We start from the raw sequence: 24,213 nt of genomic DNA, 5'->3' as shown, positions 1-24,213 counted from the left end.
TGCATATATAAGTAAAGAGAAGAAAACATTGAAATTATTGAAGAACTGTAGTAACTTAAGAAAAGCATAAGAGGTAAACCTAGAAAAATTGAATATAACACAAATTTCAAGCAGAATCTCAAAAGAATGGCTTGAGGCAAGAATTTTTTTAATAAAATTAGAACTCTTAAAAAAAATGGGAAGATAATAAATAACTTAGAACTGATGATGAGAAACCTTACCCAGGTAGTGGACTCTGAAAAATAAAATGGAGGAAACAAAACACAATGATTCCATAAGACAGCAAGACGTATTAGAACAGAGCCAAAAGAGTAAAAGATTAGAAGAACATGTAAAGTTTGGACCTATCCAAAAAATGGACCAAGAAAACAGTGAGGAGAGATAATTTAAGAATCATCAGATACCCAGAAAAACATGACCAAACAAAAATTTAGACATCATATTTCAGTAAATCATTAAAAAAAATCTCTGCCTAGGAAGGTCATAGCCCAAATTCAGAGCTTCCAGGTCAAAGAAATAATACTTTACGCTTCCAGAAAGAAAGAGTTTAAAGACCAGGGAATCACAGCCAGAATTATATAAGATAGCTGCTGCTACTATAAAGGAAAAAAAAATATGAATAAAGTAATCCAAAAATCAAAAGATAAAAACTTAAAATCAAGAATAACTTGCTTTTCAAAACTAAGTATAATCTCCAAGAGTCAAATGTGCTTTTACTATAAAAGGACTTGCAAGCATTCGTGATGAAAAGACTTGAGCAGAGCCAAAACATTGAAATGCAATTGCATTTGAGCAACTGAAAAAAGGGATAAAGTGATGACAAAGTACTTATATTCTAACAGAAGATACAAATATCCCTTCAGAATCCTAATGTCTTCAAAGAGACAAATATAAGATCTGTGTGTAGTTTTGTTTTGTTTTATAGGTTTTAAGAGTGGAACAAAAAGGGAAGGGAAAAGGAATGTACTGTGGAAGAAATTAAAAGAAAGGGATGGAACTTAACTATTTTGCATAAATGGTATGCATGACAAGAACAGCATGTAAGTAAGAAGGGATAGTGAAAAGCAGGCGTATTGTAGCCTCACTTTTATCTAAACTAGGTCAACGAAACCTGAACACAGAACAAAACTGCATTAACTTAACAGATACAGGTGGAGGATGGGGGGTAAAAGGAGAGCAGAAAGTAGTCATGAAATGAATAGTGACAAGTAAAAGAAGCTTCAGCTTTGGAGAGGTTAATCATGGAGAGGAGATTTTAAAGTGAAAGTGTAAGAACAAGATCAATGTCAGAGTAAGGAGAGCTGGAACAGATTTCTAATGTTGATCATATTCCTTCCGTTTCTCCATCCACTTAGTCTTTGTAAAGAAAGGAGTGGAAAGAACAAGAAAAATATGTGAGATGATAATGGAGGAAAACATACTTAATAATCATGATAAAGCACAGAAAGGTAGCAGAATGGATTAGAAAGCAAAATTCAATGTTATTTACAAGAAACACATTTCAAACAGTTCACATAGAGTTAAATCAGCAGAACTTATAAATAATTTATTTACTCTTTCTCCTGCCCTCTGTGATGTAGTTAAATAGGTCTTCTCTCTATTCCTCACACATAACACTCCATCTCCCATCTCCATGCTTTTACACTGGCCAGATCCCATTTCCATACTGTTCTACCTCCTCACCACCTCCTGTTCTCTCTCTCCAAGACAGCTCAAGCACCGTGAATCCTTCCCTAATCAGCTGAACTGCTGATGCTTTCCCTCCCAAACTACCATGTATTTAACTGATTTGCATGTAATCGCTTTATATTTATACTGTGTATGTGTGTGTACTTGTTATCTTACTCATTAGAAGGTAAGGTCCTTATATTTAAGCAAATTAGGGAAGCATGGAAAAATGTACTTGTCAGATCTATGGATAAGGGAAGAGTTTATGACCAAACAGGGATAGAGAACATTACAGAATGTAAAATTGATTACATTAAATGAAAAGAGTTTTGCATAAACAGAATGAATACAACCAAGATTAGTAGGAAACTAGGAAATTGTGGGGAAATTTTTACAACAATGTATCTGATAAAGGCTTCCTTTCTCAAATATATGAAGAACTGAGCCAAATTTATTAGAATATGAGTCATTGCCAATTAATAATTGATCAAAGGATATAAACAAGTAGTTTTCAGAAGACAAAATCAAAGCTATCTATAGGCATATAAAAAAATCCAAAACACTGTTCATTAAAGAAATGCAAATTAAAATAAGTCTGAGATACCACCTCATACCTATCAGATTAGCTAATATGACAGAAAAGGAAAATGATAAATGTTGAAGGGGATGTGGAAAAATTGGGACACTAATGCATTGTTGATGGAATTGTGAACTGAACTAAACATTCTGGAAAGTAATTTGGAACTATACCCAAATGATTGTAAAATTGTGCATACCTTTTGACACAGGATTATCACTACTAAGTCTGTATCACAAAAGAGATCAGAAGGAAAGGAAAGGATCTTATATATACAAAAATATTTATAGTAGCTCTTTATGTGGTGGAAAAGAATTGGAAATCGAAGGGATGCTTATCAAATAGACTAAACAAGTTGTGGCATAAAATTGTGAGGGAATACTATTGTGCTGTAAGGAATTGCAAGCAGGGTGGTTTCAGAAAAACCTGGGAAGACTTGTAAGAACAGGTAAGCAGAGCCAGGAGGTCATTGTTCACAGTAATAACAATATTGTGCGATGATCCACTATTTTCATTAATACAATGATCCAAGATAATAGTGAAGATCTTGTTCTGAAAAATGCTATCCACCTCCAGAGGAAGAGTTGATGGAGTCTGGTTGCAGATCAAGCATACTTTCTTTATTTTTCTTGGGTTCCCCCCCGCCCTTTTTTTTAATCTATGTTCTCTTTTGCAACATGGCTAATGTGGAAATATGTTTTGCATGACTGTACATGTATGACTAAATTAAAGTGCTTACCTTCTCAGAGGGTGAGAAGTGAAGGAAAGAGGCAACTTAGAACTCAAAAATTATAAAAAGAGAATGTTAAAGTTGTTTTCCATGTAAATAAGAAAAAATAAAACAAAAATACTTAAGAAAGGAAAAAAGAGAAAAGACTATAAGCTCCTTGCCAGTAGATATTGGCTTATTTTTTCTGTGTATATCACTAAAACCTAATAAAGTGTCTGACCCATAGTAAATACTTGCAGCTAGGTGGCACAGCAGAGAGTTCCAAGCCTACATTCAGGAAGTCTCATCTTCCTCAGGTCAAGTCCAGCCTCTGACATTTACTTTACTGACTGTGTAACCCTAGGCAAGTCACTTAACTTTGTTTGCTTCCTCATCTGTAAAATGAGCTGGAAAAGGAAATGGCAAAGTACTCCAGTATCTTTGCCAAGAAAACCCCAAATAGAGTCACAAAGAGTAAGACATGAGTGAAATAACTGAAGAACATACATATTGATTGACAAACCAAATAAAAAGATAAGTTTCAGAGAAATTAAGGACCTGAGGAGGACTTCAGAAAAGGGAAGAGAATAGAGTATATAGATTTCTTAGCTGGATATAGCACCTTTACAAAACCAAGCAGAAATATTATATACTCCCTTACTGACAATAAAGTAACTTGTTATACAATCAATGAGGGACATGTGAAGAAAGGATCCAAACTTAAGTGAAAACTGAATAATTTTATCTTAAAAAATTGGTGGATCAAAAAACAAATAATAGAACAACAGACAATTTTGCAAAAGAAATTGATCATAGATAGCATACTCAAACTTTTGAGATTCAGCCAAAATGGTCATTACAGAAACATTAATTCAGTACTTTCAAAGAACAACTCAGCCAATTGGGAATACAGCTAAAACATTAGAAAAGTAACAAATCAAAAAACCTTAACCAAACAACCCAAAAATATGAATTCTGAAAATCAAAGAGAAAGCCATAACTTAAAAAAATACATTGAATAAAACAAGAAGTTGTTTAAAAAACTAATAAAAGAGATAAACCACTAGCTAAATTACTAATATAAAAAATGAAAAAGAAGTCACAGCCAAAGTAGAGGAAGTGATTAGAAACCATTTTGCCCAATTAATATGCCCCAGAAGTAGTACGTGAAATGACTGTTTGCAAAAGTATAAAACACTTAGATTACTAGAACAAGAAATAAAGAATTCAAGTACCCAAAGCAAAAAAAAAAACAAAAAAAAACCCAAGCTGAAAGAAACTTCCAAAGAAAAAAACCCAGGACCAAATAGATTTACAACTGAGTTCTAACAAATATTCAAAGAAAAATTAAGTTTTTTCTCTTTGTAACAAATATAAATGGTTAAACAAAAGAAATCCTGTATCCATAAATATTTGTCTCATCCGACAATTTAATTCTTATCACCTCTCTGTCAGGAAGCAGGGTAGTGTGCTTCATCACTCATCTTCTGGAATCATTGTAGGTTATTGCATTTGTCAGGTATTAAGTTTTTCAAAGTTTTTTGCTTTTCAGGACATGGTGTTATATAAATTATTCTCCTAGTTGTGCCAACTTCTCTCTGCATCAGTTCATGCAAGTTTTCCCAGGTCTTTGAAACTATCCTTTTTGTCATTTTTTATGAAATATTAGTATTCCATTACATTCATATACCATTTTTTGAAGGATAAGAATAGTCAGTTGTCAAAGAAGAAAGGCATACTGTCCACAACCATATTAAAAAATGTTCCAAATCACTAAAAATAAGAAAAATGCTGATTAAAACAGCTCTGTGGTTCCACCTTATACCCAGTAGAGTTCTAAAAGTTAATGTTTATAGATGGGCTACAATTGTGTAATTCTTAGCATTCTCTGATGCCTCTTCCACCACTCTATTACTCCAGAAGTACAAGAGGGCTCTGTAGAATTGAGAGCTATTTTATATTTTCCTTGGTTTCATGGGTTCCTATGGCCAAAGATCTCATTACTAGATCTTCAATCATACTGATGATAAGGTTCCCCGCTGCTTAGTTTGGCTAGCCCTCAGAAAGAACATATCTCATATTTTATTTGAATTGTACTTGAAGTTTTTCCAGTATCATAGAAGTTTTTCCAGTATCATAGAACTTTTCAAAACTTGTATTCCATTGGTCTAGCCTTTACAAACCTATGTTTTCCATCAGGCCATAATAAGATATCAAACACCTGTGGAGGGTTTCAGTGCTATGAGTTTGTTTTATTTGAGCTATACCAAGTCAGATCAGAATGTTAGGCAAAGTAAGAACTGAAGAACATTATACTCAGTAGTGACTTCTATATGAGATATTTTCAAACAGGAAAAAAATTAATAACCATAGTTGTGTGTTTAAATTAAATTAATCGAATAACAAAATGAAATTTGAAAATAGCAAACTATAGCTAGTTATAGAAAATATCCAACTCTGATTGAATTTCTCATTTTTCAAAATATTTTTCTTTCATTATTCTTTTCAAAAACTGCACATAAATTTTCTTATATTTTGTTGTACTTTATATGACACATATATTTCCAATCTTGTTGATTTTTTCTATAGAGATGTATTGTAATTATTCTAAAATTGATCTATATTTTTATGGTTAGCAAGTTATTTCATAATGTAGACATTATTACACACTTTCACTGGAGTGAAGGTCACGACAAATTTAAGCTATTTATGGGGGATGATACTTTTTTTCTCTTAACCAGAAGTTCAAGTGGTGCTATTTTGATGCACCTGGAAATGAAATTTTCTAATTAGTGGCATTTTTTCCATCTTTTCAATGAAAAAGAAATTACTTAGATGCAAATAGCACCACGCGTGTCATTTAAGACCTTTAAGAAAAAGCTGCCCATTTTAAAATAAATTCTTACTCTGGGCAAGTACTGTTATGTTTCTGTGCCTTGCTTCCTATCTGTAATGTTAGGGTGCCATTGAGTAAAAAAGTAAAATATAAAAATAGTATAAAATTGAAGAATTATATTATAAAAATAGATTTTCAAGTAATTATAGGATTTGTTTTAAAACTAAGAATATAGAATTGTTTCTTTAAAATTAAATTCCATTCAGTATAGAAAACAAAAACATGCCATTTTTGCTGTTCCTTTAACCCATTGTTTTTATGTATCTGTGTGTGTTTTTTAAATTACCTCCTTTCTTAAAGTGTGACTTTGTTTTCAGTTCTCTTTTCCACAGAATTAATTGAAATAGAGTATGATCTTTGCATAAGCCCTATAGATTAATTGAAAATAGCCTTTTATGAAGCTTAACTTAAAGAGTCATTCAGTCCCTTCCTCTCCCTAAGTGAAAGGAGACATTTTGAATTGCTTGAGTTTCAGTAGGTTAGTTAATTTTCAAAGATAGTGCTGAGAATAATAGATGTAAAACTGCCTTATAAACTATTTAGCTCTAGGTAAATGAAAAGTATTTTTACTGCTACTACTGTAATGAGTTAGAGAAAATGTTAGACATAGTTTCCATTAATTCATTAGGATTACAAATGGAGAGTAGAAAGAGCCTTTGGAGATCATCTATCTAGTCCAGTTCCCTCATTTTACAGGTGAGGAAACGAAGACTCAGAGAATTGAAATTAAAGTGACGGAAGAAGTAAATGGCAGGGCCAGGATTTGAACTCATCTTCTGATTTCAAGTTCCACACTTTTCCCACTACCACACTCTGTCCCTTGGGCACTTGAATAATTTAGGGGCTGAAGTGTAGTCTACTGTAGTATACTACAGATAGTTCTCATTTTTTCTGAATTCACATTATGCATATTTAACTTTTTGTAAAGAATTCTGAAAGAAATTCACATTCCAAACTGCCCCTTGACTTAGCTAAGTTTCACGGCCTTCCCTACTTCCCCAACCAAAAGAATAAAAGCCTCCAAGTGAAAGTGAGAGAAGGGATGGGTGGAGAGGCTGCCCCCACAGCCAGATTCAGGAATTGACTTGAAACCTCCAGTGCTGAGAGAGGACATTTTTGCCCTGTTCCAACCACCCTTCCACACATCTGTCATCTGTCTGCATCAAGTACCATGTTTTTCTCCAGCCCCCTCACATCGCCTGTCCTCTCCTCTGGGTCTCTGTGTCTGTCCCCTTCCTCCTCCCATCTTCCTTTCAATTTTAGCCAGCCCCCTGCGATGTGTTCGTCCTTCTGCTCTTGCTTCTTTGTCCCCATGTGCCAGCCTCCTTCCCACCTTACTCCCTCCCTTCCCTAAGTCCACAAAAAATTCTCATTATATAAAAATTGCTTTATGTAGAGTTCTACAGAACAGTCCATGTATGTAAAGCAAGAGCTATCTGTACTTTGTATTTGATACAGTTTAGGAATGTAATGTAAGCATTAACTGTGGCAGTTTCGTAATAACAGATTTGATGGATATAGTCCAAGCTGTGTAAGGTTACATGTTAAGTAATTTGCTATACTTGCTAATTTCCCCATTCCCAATCATATTTTAATAGGTTAAAGAAATGGAAGGAATTATAAAAAGAAGATATCCTAATTCTATACCTGCTTTAATACTGGCTGCCTCAGCGGCAGGTGACACAGATATTTCACCTAAAAATACAGTTGAATTTATGGAAAAACGCATAAAGAAATTAGAAGCTGAGCTTGAGGGTAAAGATGAAGAAGCAAAAAAAAGTCTTCGTACTATGGAACAGCAATTTCAAAAAATAAAGGTAAGAATGTTATTTCTGATAAAAGGACAGTCAAATGGAACAGATAATGAAGATGAAGAGGAACTTCTAACAGTTGTTTTGGCTAATACTTCCTCTTATTATCTAAACATCTTACCTAACTCTTGTTGCAGTTGTCAGCATTGTCTTTAGATCTTTGCCCAAATCTCTTCCTCCTTGCCCCACATCCAGGCAGGGCCAAGGGTAGCCAGAGGCTGTACCCAAGACTCCTTCATGGAAGGCTGGCCTGCTCTGGATGGAATGATATGCAGCAGTAATGTCTCAGGGAGTGAAAGAGTAGTTCATTCATGGCAATAGACTTCACTATCCTCAAAACTTAACAGGAGGTTGAGTTAACCAATAAGTCAGACCACAGTCAGAAGGCATAACCAAGGTACAGAAGAGCAAGTGAGCATTGTGGCAGCATTGGGATGCAGGAGTATAAACAGGAAAACTTGGGCGATTTGTACAGGCAAGAATTCAAGAAACTCTGTGTCCAAATAAGTCTGAGTTTATACAGAGGGGTTCATTTAAAAACTGACATGTTTATCCCAGGAATTTATGTCAGCATCCTTTTAAAGCATACGGTTTGGGGTTTAATCCTGTCCTCATCTTCTGAATGAGCTTTACCTGTGGGTAATTTCTGGCAGCTACTAGTGAGAAACATGCCTGGCTGGGGCATTCTAACATTAAGCCATTAGGCCTTCTTACAAAATATTTTTATCTCATCAATAGAGCTCTAACAGAGTAATGTTTGTAAGTACTATCTTTTTGAAATAAGAATTAAACTGTCATCTATTCCCTTAGTAATAGAGTAGCATGATTCCAAAGGCAGGGAAATCATGTCTATGAAACTTCTGTAATTTAAAATGCTTATGACATTCTCTTGAAGGCAGGGGAGACAAAGGGGAATGTACCTTCAACAAGCATGATTTACTTTCCTCTGTTCTTCACCAAACTCTAGAGAATTGTTTAAAGGAGAGAGACGATAAAATGGATATAGAAAAAGGTTTTAAGAAACCATTTTCTCCCTAGGCCCATGCCCCCCCGCCTAATCTCTGTGGTTCCTAATATACTACTTTGAATTTTGTTGTTGTTGACTTGTTTCAATCGTATCCAACTCCTCCTGACCCCATTTGGGGTTTTCTTGGCAAAGATACTAGAGTGTTTGCCATTTCCTTCTCCAGCTCATTTGACAGATGAGGAAACTGGGGCAGAGTTAAGTGACTTGCCCAGGGTCACATAGCTAGTAAGTATCTGGGAACCAGATATGAACTCGTGAAGATGAGTCTTGCTGACTCCAGGCCCAGAACTCTATCTGCCATACCACAGATGACTTGAATTTAGAAGACGCTTAATATTTGTTCAATGAAGAGTAAAGTAAACACTACAAATTTCTCCACCAGAAATGCATAGGGAAAGAGGGATAGATAAGATGTCTAATGAATAAGGGCAACATAAAGGATTTAGTTTTTAAAGTATGAAATATATTTAGAATTCCCTGCCTGTTGGTGGCCTACTCAAATTATCTGTTTTCTGTCCTAACCATCCTGTTGGCAAGTTCCCACATGACCTCCCTCCCTCTATGAGATATCCCACTTTCTATAACAGAATTAGTGACCAGATTCCCCCTGAGACTACTTCCTAGTGGGATAGTTATTTATTTAGGCTATATTGTACACAAAGGCCTTTACTGTGTATGATGCTCTAGGTAAGTTTCAGAGAGATAAATTAATCACTCCCTTTAAGGAATTTATAATCTAGTTTGAGGAAACTTGAAAATACAATTTAGAAATCAGCGTATCAGCAGCTATGAAACAAGTATTCATAATACTGTTAAATATTTATTTATTTAGCTGTTTGCTGCCTCCAGGGGTCCTAAGCAAGATGTATTTGATCTGTGTGTTACGTGTATATTAGATTCTAGGTAGATGAATGAGTAAATGAGGTCACCATGCATTTTTCCATAGGGGGCATTCTATTAAGTACTTTAATGAACTTAGAGAAGCTCTTGGGCATAGTGTTAGTTGTTTTTCCAGATTCAATACGAACAACAAGTGACGGAGCTTGAACAGCGTCTTGCCAGTAAATTAACAGATGAGCAAAAGAGACATGAAGACTCAGCCAGTGTGAAGGCCCTGGAGCAAGAGCTTTGTGACCTCAAAGAGGCCCATCGAGTCACTGTAAAAACTCTGGAAGCAGAACTAGAAATTCTTAAAAATCAAAATACCCAGTTAGAACTCAAGAAGAATGAAAGAGATGACAAAGATTTCCAGTCTTTAGAATTCCAAGTGGAACAGGCTCACACAAAAGCCAGATTAGTAAGACTTAATCAGGAACTAGCTGCAAAAGGAAGAGAAATACAAGATCTTACAAAAACTGTAGAGAAACTTCAAAAAGAGAGACGACTGATGTTGTCCAATCAGAACTCAGCTGACAAACCTGGAAGTGAAGAAAGATCTGCCAAAAAGGTGAAGAAGGATCTTTTGGTCTTCAGTAAAAGGAATGCTGAGTCCTTCCCAGAAACCTTGGATAGCAAACTGTATGAACCACATGCCTTTGCAGATTCCCACATGTCAGAACTTTTACAAGAAAACTCCAGATTAAAAAACGAACTGGAACGACTGGCTTCTGAAATGAGTGAGCAGAGGGCAAAGTCTGAAGCAGCACTAGCCTGTTCTGAAAGTACTGTGAAAAGGTAAACAAGTGAACTTAGTAAAACCCTAAATTAGAATGCCATCAGAAAACTAGAAATAAGTTAGAGAATCTGAGGCCTTTTTGTGATCTTTGCATTTACATTAGCCTTCTTTACACTTATTTTTATTAATATAGTAAACTATGGTAAGGTCATCATCAATTCTTTGACAGTATTGTCATTGAGTAAACTACCTCTGACACTGCCCTCATAGTTAGAAAAAGTAGTCTAATAGTAGCTTCCGGGATTTGTGTAAAGATCCGTCTACCTCCACAATCACAAATCTATTTCTAGTATAGCACAGGTGAAAATTATGGAACAAAAAGTGATGAGTACTGTATCTATTACAAACTGCAATAAAGACTATTGAGACAGTTAGGTAGAGCAGTGGATAGAGCCTGGGACTTGGAATCAGGAAGACTTGAGTTTGAATCCTGTCTCAGTTATTTACTAGTGCTGTGGCCCTGGGGAAGTCACAACCTCTGTCTGCCTCAATTTCCTTGTCTGTAAAATGGAGATAATACTAGATCCTACCTCCCAGGGTTGTTGTGAAGATCAAATAAGATAGCATATGTACAGCTCTTAGCAAACTTCAAATTGATATCTAGAATTACATACACACCAGCCACTGTTATGAGAACTTCAAGCAGATAAAACTTTAATTTTTCTCAGAATCCATTCAAGAGATTTAGGTACATTTTAAATGATTAAAGATTAGGAATTTTGCTTCATATTCAGACAGAAGGATACTCCCTTCCATGATATGAGGTTCTCTGAAAGAGTTCTTTGTTAATTCAGTATTGTTAGAGGCTAGAGAAGCAATTATACCCAAGCCTTCTTTTCTCATCTTTCTAGAACCAAAGAAGATGCAGCAGAGCACATTGCTGCCCTCAAAGCCTCTCACCAGAGGGAAGTAGAAAAACTTCTTTGCCAACATGCTTTAGAAAATTCTTCTTCCAGAGTAGCTGAGCTAAATCGCAAAATCTCAACACAAGAGGTACATGAAAATAATTATTTTTACTTTACCAAGTCTGACTTTTTAGTGGCTTCTTACAGAGCACTATTTAATTTTTGAATTATTGAAAAATATTTTTGGCCTGTAGAATAGGAATAGAAAGTCATTGGTTTTTTGTAGAAGGTAATGCTCCAATTTTAACTTTTCTATTTTTTTTAAAAGCCTGTAAAAATTGTATTGATCTCAGTATAGTCTATATTTTTTCCCCAGAAAAATCAGGCTTAAGTGATTATTATTTTTCATTTCTTTATTTCATTTTTCATTTTAATAACAAAATGTTATTTTTATTGTAGCTGTCATTTTTTCCTTTCAAAGATGTTATTTTCGTTGGATAATCTATATTTGGACCAATACCATAGTTTTGTGTAGATTTATCCCCAAGTTTCCCAAGTAAACTTTTCCTTAAGTGCTGTACATATTTAGAGAATTCATGGCAGGTGCAGTTTTGACTTGTTGGACTTAGGCTATTGATTAAACTCTTAAATGTAAGGTCATCTTTTCTTTTGGATCAAAATCATGTAGTCATTAGCCTGACCCTATCACCTCTTGTTAGTAATCATTATTAAACACACTGACAACTTATAAGCCTAGGACGGTATAGCTCTATGGTATTGTCTCTTATGCCAGCTATATACACTATACTGAATATCCAGTATGTCACACTCTATGGCTTATGTGCATTAGCAAGTTTTAAAACTCACATCTGAGTAAAACTTCAACTGTGTTTTAACTTTGATTTGAAGAGAATCAAAGCAAGAAGATTCACCTTGCTTTGTAACTAACAATAATAAACAATTCAGCTCATAATGCTTAGATTTAGACATCTGCCATTTCACAATGCCTGGCATCAATCAGAGTCCAGAAGAGTACTGAGAGTTTTGAGACCTTCAAAAGCTGGTCCAAATCTTCTCAAAGTCTCCAAATTGTACTTAAAGTGTGCTTTGTTTTAAAGTATCGGATGTAGGGAAGGGAATAGCCCTTTTCAGTCAGTTTATTCAGTATTCTTCCCAAGAGAATTGTACATTTTAATTTTGACCTCAAATTAGTAGTAATATAGTATAAGTAGTAATCAGAATGCTCATGAAAGAATATTTTTGTATTTGTTCAAATAACTTCAGAACTGAGGCTTTTTTAATATAGCATGTTGGACATATTTCCCTAGGTCCTTATAAAACATCTCCAAACACAAGTTAGTGAGCTGCAAGAAAATAAAGAATCACTAGTGATTTCTCAAGTTCGAGAAGAAATCCTTCAAAAAGAGGTAAGAGATAGAAAAGATGTATAGTGATTTTCTGTTATCTTGGCAATGTCTGACAAATCCTTATTTCCATGTGTGTGTGTTTTTAAACAAAGAGCCAAATAGAAGTAATCAGAATCATCCAACCACATTTCAAATATGTTTCAGCAAATTATTCATGTGTGAACTGAAGAATAATATTCTTTTCTCAAACTAAACTCAAAATGTTAATGATTGGTTGAACAAGAGTATTCCCACGTAAAATAGATACTAAACTTAATTTTTTTCCCAGTTGTAAGTGTTTAACAGTGGCAGAAAGTATGCCATAGTTCATTAAAATACAAGATTTTTAAGAACTAAAAGAATTATTTTTATGGCTTATGATTTGTTTTTCTCATTACCAAGTGAGAAGGCAAAATACTTAGGGAAATTTCAAAACACTGTTTAGAAGGTACATATATCATCTTCCTTAATGCCTCATTATGTATATCTTTGTAAATTGCCATTGGTAGGCAGAATCCATTATATGAATGACAGTTCATTTAGGAATGGGTATAGGTATTATAAAATAAAATCATAAGGCACATGGATTAAAATCATAAAATTCCCAGCATCTCAGAACTGGAAGGAAGGATGAACTGGAAAAGCCCCATACGTACCTATCAATCTACATATTCTAGCTTTCACTTGGTTGCCCTCAGGGAGAGGGAAGACCCATTTCACTTTTTTGGTAGCTATGATTATTAGAAAGTTTTTCATATTTTGAGCTAAAAATCTGCCTCTCTGGAACTTCTGCCAGTTGTTCCAACTTCTGCCCTATAAGGCCAAGCAGAACATCTCATCTTTTTCTACATGACAGTCCTTAAAATAGGTGAAGACAGTTACATGTCATGTTCATCCCCTTCAACCCAAGTCTCTTGTTCAGGCTATATATCCCCAATTCCCTCTACTGATCTTCATCTATCATGATCTTGAGATCCCTCCCTGTCCCACTTACGCTTGGGATAGGGCAGATGAGAAAAATTTGTTTCGACAGCCATAAAGGTGGCTAAAGCAGGTGCTGTGGAATGCTTAGAGCTTGGTCAGACATCCAAGATGCCAGGGTCATCCCCTGCATCCCAGGCCATCATTAGTTGTCTCGACCTTGTCCTACCACTGGACTTCAATGACTCTGAAAGAGTGAGAATGATCTTGGTGCAGCTCTACCTCACTTGAATCCAGTTCACACACAAGCCAATACATCACTGGTGATCTGATTGGTCCTCTTCCAGTAAGAGCAACAACAATTCATATGCCTTTAGATGTTGTCTAAATTGCCAGTGTGACTTTATAGCATATGATACCCAGAATTGAATAATGTATTTCGAAAGTGGTTTAGCCATAATAGATTAAATTAGGATTAGTTTCTCCTCTTTGTGTACACAGTGATCTGAAGGTGCATTTAAATAATTAGAAATATATGTAAACTAAGCCCAAAAGAGCTGATATGTAAAATTATAGGAGAATAAAAAAACTGAAAACCAAAAACTATGGAAGTGATCAATATAACTAGAAGCTGTTCCTATGAAAAGACTGAGAAACTTGGTAAATCTTTAGCCAGCCTTATTAAAAAGAAGTGAGCAGAAGTTCTTATCAGCAAAATAGCAGGCAAGGTGAAATTGCAACAATACCAGAAGAAAAAGAAGAGGGTCCAATATAGAGCTGTGGCCTGCACACTTAGTGCTTAAGAGAAGAATAGTGTTCCAGCAAAAGAAACTGAGAAGAAGGTTGGACAGGGGAAGAGAGAACCTGCTGAGATGGTGGAATGAGGAGGAAGAAAGGGGAAATTGGCAGAAGCCACAGGAAGAGTTCAGGGTTTGAAGTCTTAAGAAAGGGCCTTTGGATCCACAAGTTCAAAGATCATTGACAGCAGCTCCAGTGAATGATAGGGAGTCAACAATTCCCTTTCGTATGTCAGTGCCTCTTTATTACCTTTGTTTAGCATTTCAGAGTATTGCAGCTGTCCTTTGATGTAATTCTTCAACATTATTTATAAAATCATGTCAAATCTTTGACTCACTATGTCATTATATTTGACTATTTCTACCCTAACCTGAAAGAACATATTATTTTTAAATGTATAAAATAATGACTTCAACCCACACATGTATTCTCTCTATCCAAGGGTTTTGTAGTTAGAGCTCTCAATACTAATGTCAGGATAGCCTTTGGTTTCAAAAATAAATATCTAATCCTCTGGTAATAAACTTCCTCCCCCTCCTGTAGAGTTTTGTATAGCGCTACTCTGAGAACTGTATTCTTTTATGTTTTACTTTTATGACTATAATCAATTATGTAGCTCTCATGATCAAAAAGAGAAATTTTGTGACCCCAAGTTGCTCAAAACATGATTGTCATTGTTAATTGATTTTCTGCTTTAATGATTTTTGAGATTGATTTTTTTTTTAATTTTGCAAAATATCTTATCTTTTTTCCATTTTTCAGCTTACTGAGCCATGACATTTTCTGTTTTACGGTCAGATCATGTTCTTGCATTTCTTAAGACTTTTTAAAGTTTTCTTCAGCATGTTAACAGTTTTGCTCTCCCCTTAAAAGAATTTTGAGTCATTAGTCCTCTTCTAAGAATAGTTTTCTTATTGACATTTAATAATACTGCTGAGAAAAAAATATAACTTCTCTTAGTACCTAACATCTGAATGTGGCTGAATTCAAGAATAAAGAGAATGGATATTAAAAAGTGTTCTGCTAGTGAAGAGACTAAGAGAAACTCCCAGCTATAAACATATAGATCCCAATCCTCCTTTTTTCAATTTGTATCTTAATTAAATTTTTAGGAAGAAATTATGGTTTATATAATTTAAATGATCAATCAGGACCACACAGTAATTTTTTCCTGAAAAAAGTGCATTCTTTTTATATATACAACTTCAGTATGTACTCTGTATAATTCATAGGGTTTTTTTATTTTTAGAAGGCACACATTTTACATTTAAGGCATTTTCTATTTTTGCCAGTAAATTTAACAGTATGTAAGGAACTAAAAACTGACAATTAGTCTGCTAATTGGAGCAATGAAAAAAATGAAAAAAAAACTTGAAACAAAATCCAGTGAAGATAAACAAGCTTATCATCTTTACCTTACTGTTTGTGCACACATGTGTACCTTACCTACAAATAGAAGTAATATAGAATTTGAGAGAGAGAGAAGGAAACTAAGCTCATCCCATACCTTAAATCTCTTATACTGTACCTGACTGTCATCTAGGCTGTGCTTGAAGACTTCTAATGAGGGAGGGATCAAACTGCCTCTGGAGGTACTTCTCATTTTCAGAAAGGTTTCTATTTTTTTCCCCATCTGCATACTTTCAGACATACTCTGAATCCTCAGCTGCTAAAGTACAATCCCTTTGTTTCTTTCCTCCCTGCCCATACCTTCACTCCCATCCCCCTCAGCTCTGCCCTCCCACGTGTCCCACTCCAGATCTACCCATCTTTTTCCCCCTGTGTTTTCTGCATAATAACAAACTTACTTTCATCTTTAAAACTTTCCCACGCCTTCTGTCTTCTAATACTTTGTGAGAACTAGCTCCCTCCTGATGACACTGCAGTCTTTTCCAGTACTGTTGGTGCCTTCACTTAAAATCCCTAACTCCCTGGTCATGGTCAAGAAATCAGAATACACCTTCTTCCACTTCCAGGTGCTTCTCTCCCAATTCAGCAGCATCTCCTCCTTTGAGGTTCATAGTATTCAAACTTATCACCAATATGTTCTCCTTCAGTGAGTTCAATACATGGCTCACAATTTTTCTCTCCCCCACAACTCATATTAGAAGACTTGAATAGGCATATTGATATTCCCTCAAACACCCAAATTTTCCAATTCTCACCCTACTCAGTTCCCATGAGTTGTTCCTTCACTTCACATCAGCCACACACAGCTCTCTGTTTGTACGTTATACCTTTGAGCTTCTTTTCACTCACAAATGTTCCACTTCCATGGTCCCAAAACTAAACCTGCTTTATCTGATCATAATCTTCTGTCATTACATCTTTGCTTCTCCTTATGACCCCTAACTGTGACATCCTCATTGTGACCTCCAATCCCTCCAACCCTCCATTCTTTCTCAGGCCGTCATCCCTGCATTGACCACACTCCTGTGTTCATTATCCCAATGCCTTGATGAATCAGTTAGAAGCTACCTTATCCTTTACACTCAAATTCCTTACCCCCTTGTCCTATCAATGATCATGCCTTGCCACTCCAGTCTTGGATGACTCCCATCCATCACCTTCACTCCTATTCACATGCTGCTGACTAGAACCAGAGGTCATAGGGCCATGCTTAGCTGACCCACTACGTAGCTCCACTGCCCTCATTTCAGCAAAACAAACCTTTTACAGCTCCCTAAATGTTTCCCTTTCCCCCTTATCACAGCAGCCATTCTAAACATTTCAGTCCCTCCTCAAGGCTTCAGCACCGCCTTTCCCTATCCTCTGAGCTAAGGACCTTGCCACATTCACCAAAAAAGTTGAAGCTAATCCCTGATAACTACTCCTTCCATCTCAACTCAGATATCTTCCCCACTATCCCTTCCTTCATCTCTATCTGTTATAGAGAGATAGCCTTTCTTGTCAAAGAGTGCCCATTCCATGCATCCGAGATTGCATGCATCCATCCCAACTTCTCCAACAAGTTGTCCCCTACTCACTTTCTAATCTTTAATTACTTTTGGCTCTACTCTCTTCCTAATCTTCAATTTAATACTTCCTGTGTATTGGCACCTTCCTGACTGGCTATAGTCATGCTCATGTCTCCCCTATACTTTAAGGCAAAAAGAAACTTATCCAATCCCACTGTCTCTGCTAGTGGTCATCCTCTTATTATCTCCTCAGCTAAACATGAGAAAGATACATGCAGTCATCCCCTCCACTTCCCTTTCCTTAATCAGTTCTAACTGCAGTCTGGCTTCTCACCTCATCATTTGATTGCCACATCTCTCCAAAGTCACGACTGATCTCTTAGTTACCCAAGCCAGTGACCTCAGCCCTCATTGTTTCATCAAATCTCAGTGAATCTTGTATAGTTCTCTGTATGGACATAGTGTCTCTCCATCCAGAATGTGAGCTCTTTAAGGGCATGGACAGCCTGGCCCTCTGTGCTTAGTTTAGTGCCAACACATAGTAGGTACTGAGTAAATGCTTTTTAATTGATTGTCAGTTCAATTTCTACTTCTATTAAGTACTTAATTTTTAAACAGCACAAGAGTTTATAAAGTTCCTACTATGTGCAAGGTACCTTTGTTAAGTCCATGTTTTAGTGATGTGATTCATGCAAATGATCCTTAAACTTCTCACTATTAAAATAACAGCTGGAAAGTACCTTATAGTTTTATTTCCCAAGGAATACATTATTTTTACATTTTTGTATTATTTGTTTTAACTTATTCAACATTTATTCTTTCAAATTTCTTTTTACTCTGTAGCATAAGTTATTAAGTAGATACAAGTAAAAGACAGTATCTCTAAACTTCCTGATGCAGATCTCAGTTTGTCATAATTGGTTTGTACTTTTCAATGAAAAAGGGGGAATCTTGTGACCAAGCAAAGCCCACCAAAGCAAGCATCAGAACCGGCATGGTTTCATACAGTCAGGGCAACTGACTGTACTGCCAACTTTAAGGCTTAACGCCTGGACACACCAAGATGAGGGTCTGGGAGTGGGTGGAGAAGGAGGAAGGTGAGATGCCAGTTACTTACCCTGTTAAGAAGGCACTTTCTGATCTTAAATATTTTAAAGAGAAACAAGAAAAGGGACTTTTTCCTTCTTTTAGAGCAGGTCTTACTGAAACCACTTTTGGATGTAATGTGAGAAAGGAATATTTCACTTATTTGGTCTATACTTCTTATTGCAGATTTCAAAACTGTTGGAAGAATTGCGAGAGGCTAAAGAAAGCCATACCCCAGAGATGAAACATTTCATGGGTCTAGAAAGGAAAATCAAAAATATGGAAATGAGGCATGTGCAAAGAGAGCAAGAGCTTCAACAGGTAAAATTAGAGGTCTCTCTCATTATATAAAAACCACACTTGATTGGCCAGAGGGAGATTTCTCTTGTTGATGTGAAATGAGATTAAATGATTTCATTTTGCAATATATCATTAGATAAAGTGCAAAAGCGCATAAGTCGAGTTGTTCTTTGGAGGAGTCAAGGAACAACTTGCATCATTTTGCCCATTCTTAACAACTAGCCATTTTTATTCATGCCCTCCTTCCATGGAAACAGGTCATGTGGGTGTTGCCATTGGTACTGTTCACATATAGGTCATTTCAGTAAAATGTTAGCATAGTCTGAATGCAGATCAGATTTAGAGGTAGCTAGGTGGTGCAGTAGGTAGAGTACTGAACTTGGGGTCAAAAAGATCTGAGTTCAGTTCTACCTCACATACTTAACTACCTGTGTGACCCTGAGTAGGCCACTTAATCTTTTTTTTTTGCCTTAATTTCCTCATCTGTAAAATGGGGATAATAATAGCACCTGCCATGTTGTGAAGATCATACTGATGTAATATTGTAAAGCATTTAAAAGCTAGATAGAAATATGATATTACATTTCCAAGTGACAACTGGTGGTATGCCACTAATCATGACTAGCGATGTCACATGATTATAGTAACTATAAAAGAAATAAAATAGAATTTCATCTGATGTTCACACAGATTTTGGAAATAATGGAAAATGATGGAAATGCCAATGAAAAATAAAAATATTACTGAGGTACAAAAACATTGAATCCATGGCTATAATTTGGCAGAATCAGACATGTATGAGTAGTTTGTTTATTTGGTAAGATTGAGACAAATGATACTTATAAAGTCTAACATTTGGGCATTTCAGTGAACCAAGAAAAAATTCAGGAAATATGGATAAGAAAAAAATACGGAATCACTTCTCTGTTCTCCTCATAATCATTATGACTAAAGACCTATCAGCACTGTGCCATTAGGGTATCCCATGGAATTAGTTAAACTGAAATGTCCCCAGAAAGCTCTAGCATGTCATGCTGTGATGTAATGTTGTCAATAATATGTCCAAGTGGATGGTGAATGGTAGAAACATTTGCTTCCTTAACCTCCATTCTCACCTCACAATTTTCATTCCAAGTAAACATGTTGATTGCTAAAGAAGCCATGCTCTAAATGTGGCACTTGTAGCAAAAAACAGGACAAGAGGCATGAAGTAATGGACTCAAAATATTTCATATAATTGTAGAATTTAAGGACCAGAAGAGACTTTTAGAAATCATCTGCATGGATCATATAGTAAGATGCCAAATTAATTCTGGACCTAGATCTAAATACAATTAAAGCAAAGTTTCTTAGCCTTTCTTGGGTCATGGAATTCTTTTACAGTCTGGCAAAGCCTATGGATCTCTTCTCAGAATAATTTTTTTTTAACATATAAAATACATAGGAAAATTCCCAAGGAAACCAATTATATTGAAATAGTTATCATAAAAAAAAGAAACAAGTTTCCAATCCCAGGCTAAGAACTCCTGAATTAGGACTTAAATGAACCTAGATAGAGATTTGTATTTTGTTAACTCCCTCTGCCTCCTGTTACAGCTCTTTAAGCCACATAGAAACATTGCCTTGTATTTTTACCAAGCCTGAAAATCCAGAGGAGTGCTCTGTACCTGTTTGTATTAAATATTTAAATCTTTAAATGACTAGTGTCAGATGAGCAAAAAGCTGATAATGATGAACAGTAGTAATTCTTCATAATTAAATAATTTTGAATCTGATTAATGAAAATACTGAATTCTGAAAATGAGTTATTTTAATATATTAAAAATGTTTCCTATAAATAAAAAATTACAGTTCCATCTTGCCCTGTTTTATGTTTTTCTGTCTCATGGTGCCTTTGCAAATGGCAAGTAAAAAAAATAAACTTTGATTTGATTTAATTGAACTGACAATTTGTAATGGAATTATCTAATCCAGCTATCAGAATCCAGGCAAACATACATAAACTATCCCTGGCAGGTCTAGGGTATGTCATGTTTAGGAATATTTGTTCTTTTAACTGGAGAAGATTTCCTATGCCAACCTTCCTACCTACCAAGTAGGTAATATGTGTTATTTAGTGTTAGATTATCATAAAGCATTTTGCATCTGGTAAGTAGTAATAGTGTACCCCCTTGTCACCAGGTAACATCAGAACTGGAAGGGGACCTCAAAAAGAATACAATCTAGCACCAATATTTTGCAGAGGAGAAAACAGAGATTTTATCTTATCCTTAGAAAATGCCCATTGTAGTCATTCTACTAAGCTTTTCTTAATTACATTTCAGTATATTCACAGAAAGCAGTAGCTACCATTTTCTGGGTCCAGAGGCTGGCAAACTATATCCTAAGGGCCAGATCTGCCCCCCACTTTTTTTGTGTGTGTTTCCCAGTTGGAAAAGGAGTTATTTTTGTTGTTTTCATTTTTAAATATAGCAGAATTTTATTTACAAATATAAACACTGTTCTTAGCTCCCTGCCTACAGAATTTGGCTCTAGGGTAGTTCAGTGGCACAGTGGATAGAGAGCTGGGGCTGGAATCAGGAAGAACCAAGTTCAAATCCTACTGGAGACAATTACTAATTATGTGACCCTGGGCAAGTCACTTCAACTTTGTTTAACTCAGTTTCCTCAACCGTAAAATGGACACCTATCTACCAGGATTGTTATGAAATCAAATAAGATATTTGTAAAGCACTTAACCATATATATATATATATATATATATATATATATATATATATATATATATATATATATATATATATATGTGTGTGTGTGTATGTATATGTATGTATGTATGTGTATGTATATATATGTATATGTATATGCTTATTCTCTTCTCTTTCCTTCCCCAGCTTGCTGACCCTATCTAGGTGTTCAGGCTTTTTAAAAGCAGGGAATTTTGCCTTCAACCTATGAGCAATTCATGACTTCTTACATTGTGTCAGAAAGCTGGTCAATATTTGATACAAGTTAGTGTCTAAATCCCCACGTCTGTGACATAATAGTAAATATCCCAGACTGAAAGCTATTTTAATAAAGAAAGCTAAAATGCAGATTCCCCATCCACCTACAGCACATTCTCTGTGTCATGTGCTGCTTGCTTTTGTGATTCAGAAGTAGCCTAAAGATTTAGCAGCTAGAACAATGGATGTAACTTGGAAATGCTTCATTTGTAGATAATACAGCAGACGCGCCAGGTGGTTGAAACTGAGCAAGAAAAAGAAGTGGAGAAGTGGAAAAGACTGGCACAGCTGAAGAATCAGGAGCTAGAAAAGTTCCGTGTGGAATTAGACTCCATATTAGACGTGCTCCGAGAGCTTCACCGACAGGGAGTGGTTGTTCCAGCTCCTTTCTCAGATGGACTGAGCGTCCCTGAATACTAGGCCTCCAAGGGGAGGGAGTATGTATGCCTGGGAGAAAGAGAAAAAGCAGACCTGCTGAAGAAAGACGTGGAACCTGCAGTCAAAAGATTTTCACAAGATATTCAAACAAGCAAGGAGAATAGAAGATAAATTATCGTTGATGGACAAGAGAGAAAAATGAGATGGTGCCACATTGTTTGTAAAGAAAATGTCAGCTAATTTCATACTAAATTATCTAGAGAAAAGCACCTGTATTGAATGATTATAAGTAACTTAATTTATTATGTAATTCTATTACTCATGTAATACAAATGAAAAGGCTTTAGAGAAAAATGATTGTAGGGTTACGTTGTTATTTAACATAGGCTCATTTTCGTTGTGCCAAGAAAGCAATTTTTGTTTTTTTTATAAAACTCTCAAGGGAGTAACCTGAATGTACTGTCAGAGGGCACTGTTCAGAATAGCCAGTGTGGCTTCTGCAGTTTGGAAGAAAAAGTTGTTTCACGGTGTTTAGAATTATTTTTCTTCTCCTTTTCCCACTTTCACCTTCATCCTTCCTTGAGGTGGCTCTTCCCACACCTAGTATCCTTCCAGAGTAAAGAGTAATTAAATCGATCAATTGCTTAAAACTGTGAGTGGGATTATGTTTAAGCCAACAAATCCCAAATACCAAGTTCCACTTACATCATTTCTAACAATTCCTTTTTTAAGGTCAGGAGACAGATGAATGAATGTGGAGTAAACTTCACAAATTAAAGCTGTCAGTTGAGCTCTTATACCTTTTCTAGAACAAGCATTCCAAAACAGCACTTTTCTGTGGTCCATAGGGATAGGTCTTGCTTTCAATTATGTAAAAGATGAATGTGGAAATTTTTTCAGTGCACATTTTAGTGGTTATTTTTAATATTCAAGCTCAAATTTAGCTGTGGATAATTCAAATGAAACATGTTGGGCATTTCATAAAGCTAAGATTGATCCTGGAAACCTCAAATTCAAGTAATTTGTGTCTTTATATTAAACTTTTTTTTCATTTGCAAGAAGATAATTTTAAACTGAATTGTTGGTATTGAGAACTACATGAAATAAAATGGGCACGTTTGGAAGCAGAGAAAAAATAAGGAGTATGTATATAGTCTTGTTGTTTTCCAAAAGAAGGGTTAGTGAACCTTATAATTTATCATTTTATTTATGTTTGTATGAAAGAATTATACCATGAAGTAACAATAAAATTTTCTACTTTGGTTATTGTTTGGTATGAGATCTGAGGCATGTTTTTGTCTACAAATTCATCTAGTCACATCGCTGTGCTTTCATTTATGCTTTTGTGTCCATTGGCCTACCAATCCACACTTAGCACAGTCATTCAAAGAACAAGGATGGTTGTTTCAATGCAGCAAAAACAGTCTATCTGGAGTTCATGAAACTGGAGAGCTCCTGAACCAATCTCAGACTCGACTTCTGTGACAAATGCCTTTGGCTGGTATTTGATCCACATGGGGACTAAACTTACATTTGGTTCTATGAAGAATGCAAAATTTGAGCGGGGGTTCTAGAATGACTCGTGAGTAAGAGATATATTAAAATACCTCATCTTCAGATGAATCAGGAGATACCTCTTTCCTTTTCATCATAGTGACCATTCTGATTTTCATCTTATTATACCAAAAGAAAGTCTTCCTAGCTAGTACTCCACTTGAGTCTGGAGTTTGAGCCAATCGCAGAAGCCCTGATGGTGGATAATGTTTTGCAAGACCCTCTGCATCAAAAACATTAATCCTGCTGTTGCCTGTTTCCTTTTTGCCTGAAAACATAAAGGATTTATAATATGATCTTATTTTTTACAACAACAGTTTTTTTTGCAGAGGCCCATGATCAGATGCAAATCTATTCTTTTTCCTTCCCTTTCATCTATAAAATTATAAGGATTGGACTAAAGGCCCTTCCAGCTCTAGGTCTATTAGAGTTAAGTTCCATCTTCTTCTAAAGCTTCATTCTTAGACCCTGAAACATGTTCTTTATCCTTTTCTTTGGCCTCTTTGCTTTATACCCTTCTTACTGCCGGTGTTCCTTCATCTGTGCTCCAATATCATCCTCCAGAAGGCCTAACCTACTGCTTTGGAGAAGAGAAGCCCCTATTTATTTAAGCAAATTTCATCTTCTGAAACAAACTGA

The 24,213-nt window shown here is 35.6% G+C and overlaps 1 protein-coding gene across 3 annotated transcripts in view; it reads left to right on the top strand.

The window, feature by feature from the left end:
* CEP162 (centrosomal protein 162) overlaps positions 1-23,299 on the top strand; it is a 116,608-nt gene extending 93,309 nt beyond the window's left edge. For all 3 annotated transcript variants that reach the window (XM_072642728.1, XM_072642727.1, XM_072642730.1), the window contains 6 exons: positions 7,449-7,667; positions 9,704-10,362; positions 11,215-11,356; positions 12,537-12,635; positions 18,524-18,658; positions 21,856-23,299. In XM_072642728.1, coding sequence (XP_072498829.1) covers positions 7,449-7,667; positions 9,704-10,362; positions 11,215-11,356; positions 12,537-12,635; positions 18,524-18,658; positions 21,856-22,062 — 1,461 coding nt within the window. In that variant the 3' untranslated portion in view covers positions 22,063-23,299. The remainder of the gene's footprint in view (positions 1-7,448; positions 7,668-9,703; positions 10,363-11,214; positions 11,357-12,536; positions 12,636-18,523; positions 18,659-21,855) is intronic.
* Positions 23,300-24,213: the final 914 nt, after the last annotated feature.

Source organism: Notamacropus eugenii, chromosome 2, assembly GCF_028372415.1.
Source record: "Notamacropus eugenii isolate mMacEug1 chromosome 2, mMacEug1.pri_v2, whole genome shotgun sequence".
Classification (NCBI taxonomy): Eukaryota; Metazoa; Chordata; class Mammalia; order Diprotodontia; family Macropodidae; genus Notamacropus; species Notamacropus eugenii.
This window is presented reverse-complemented; position numbering and strand designations above follow the sequence as displayed.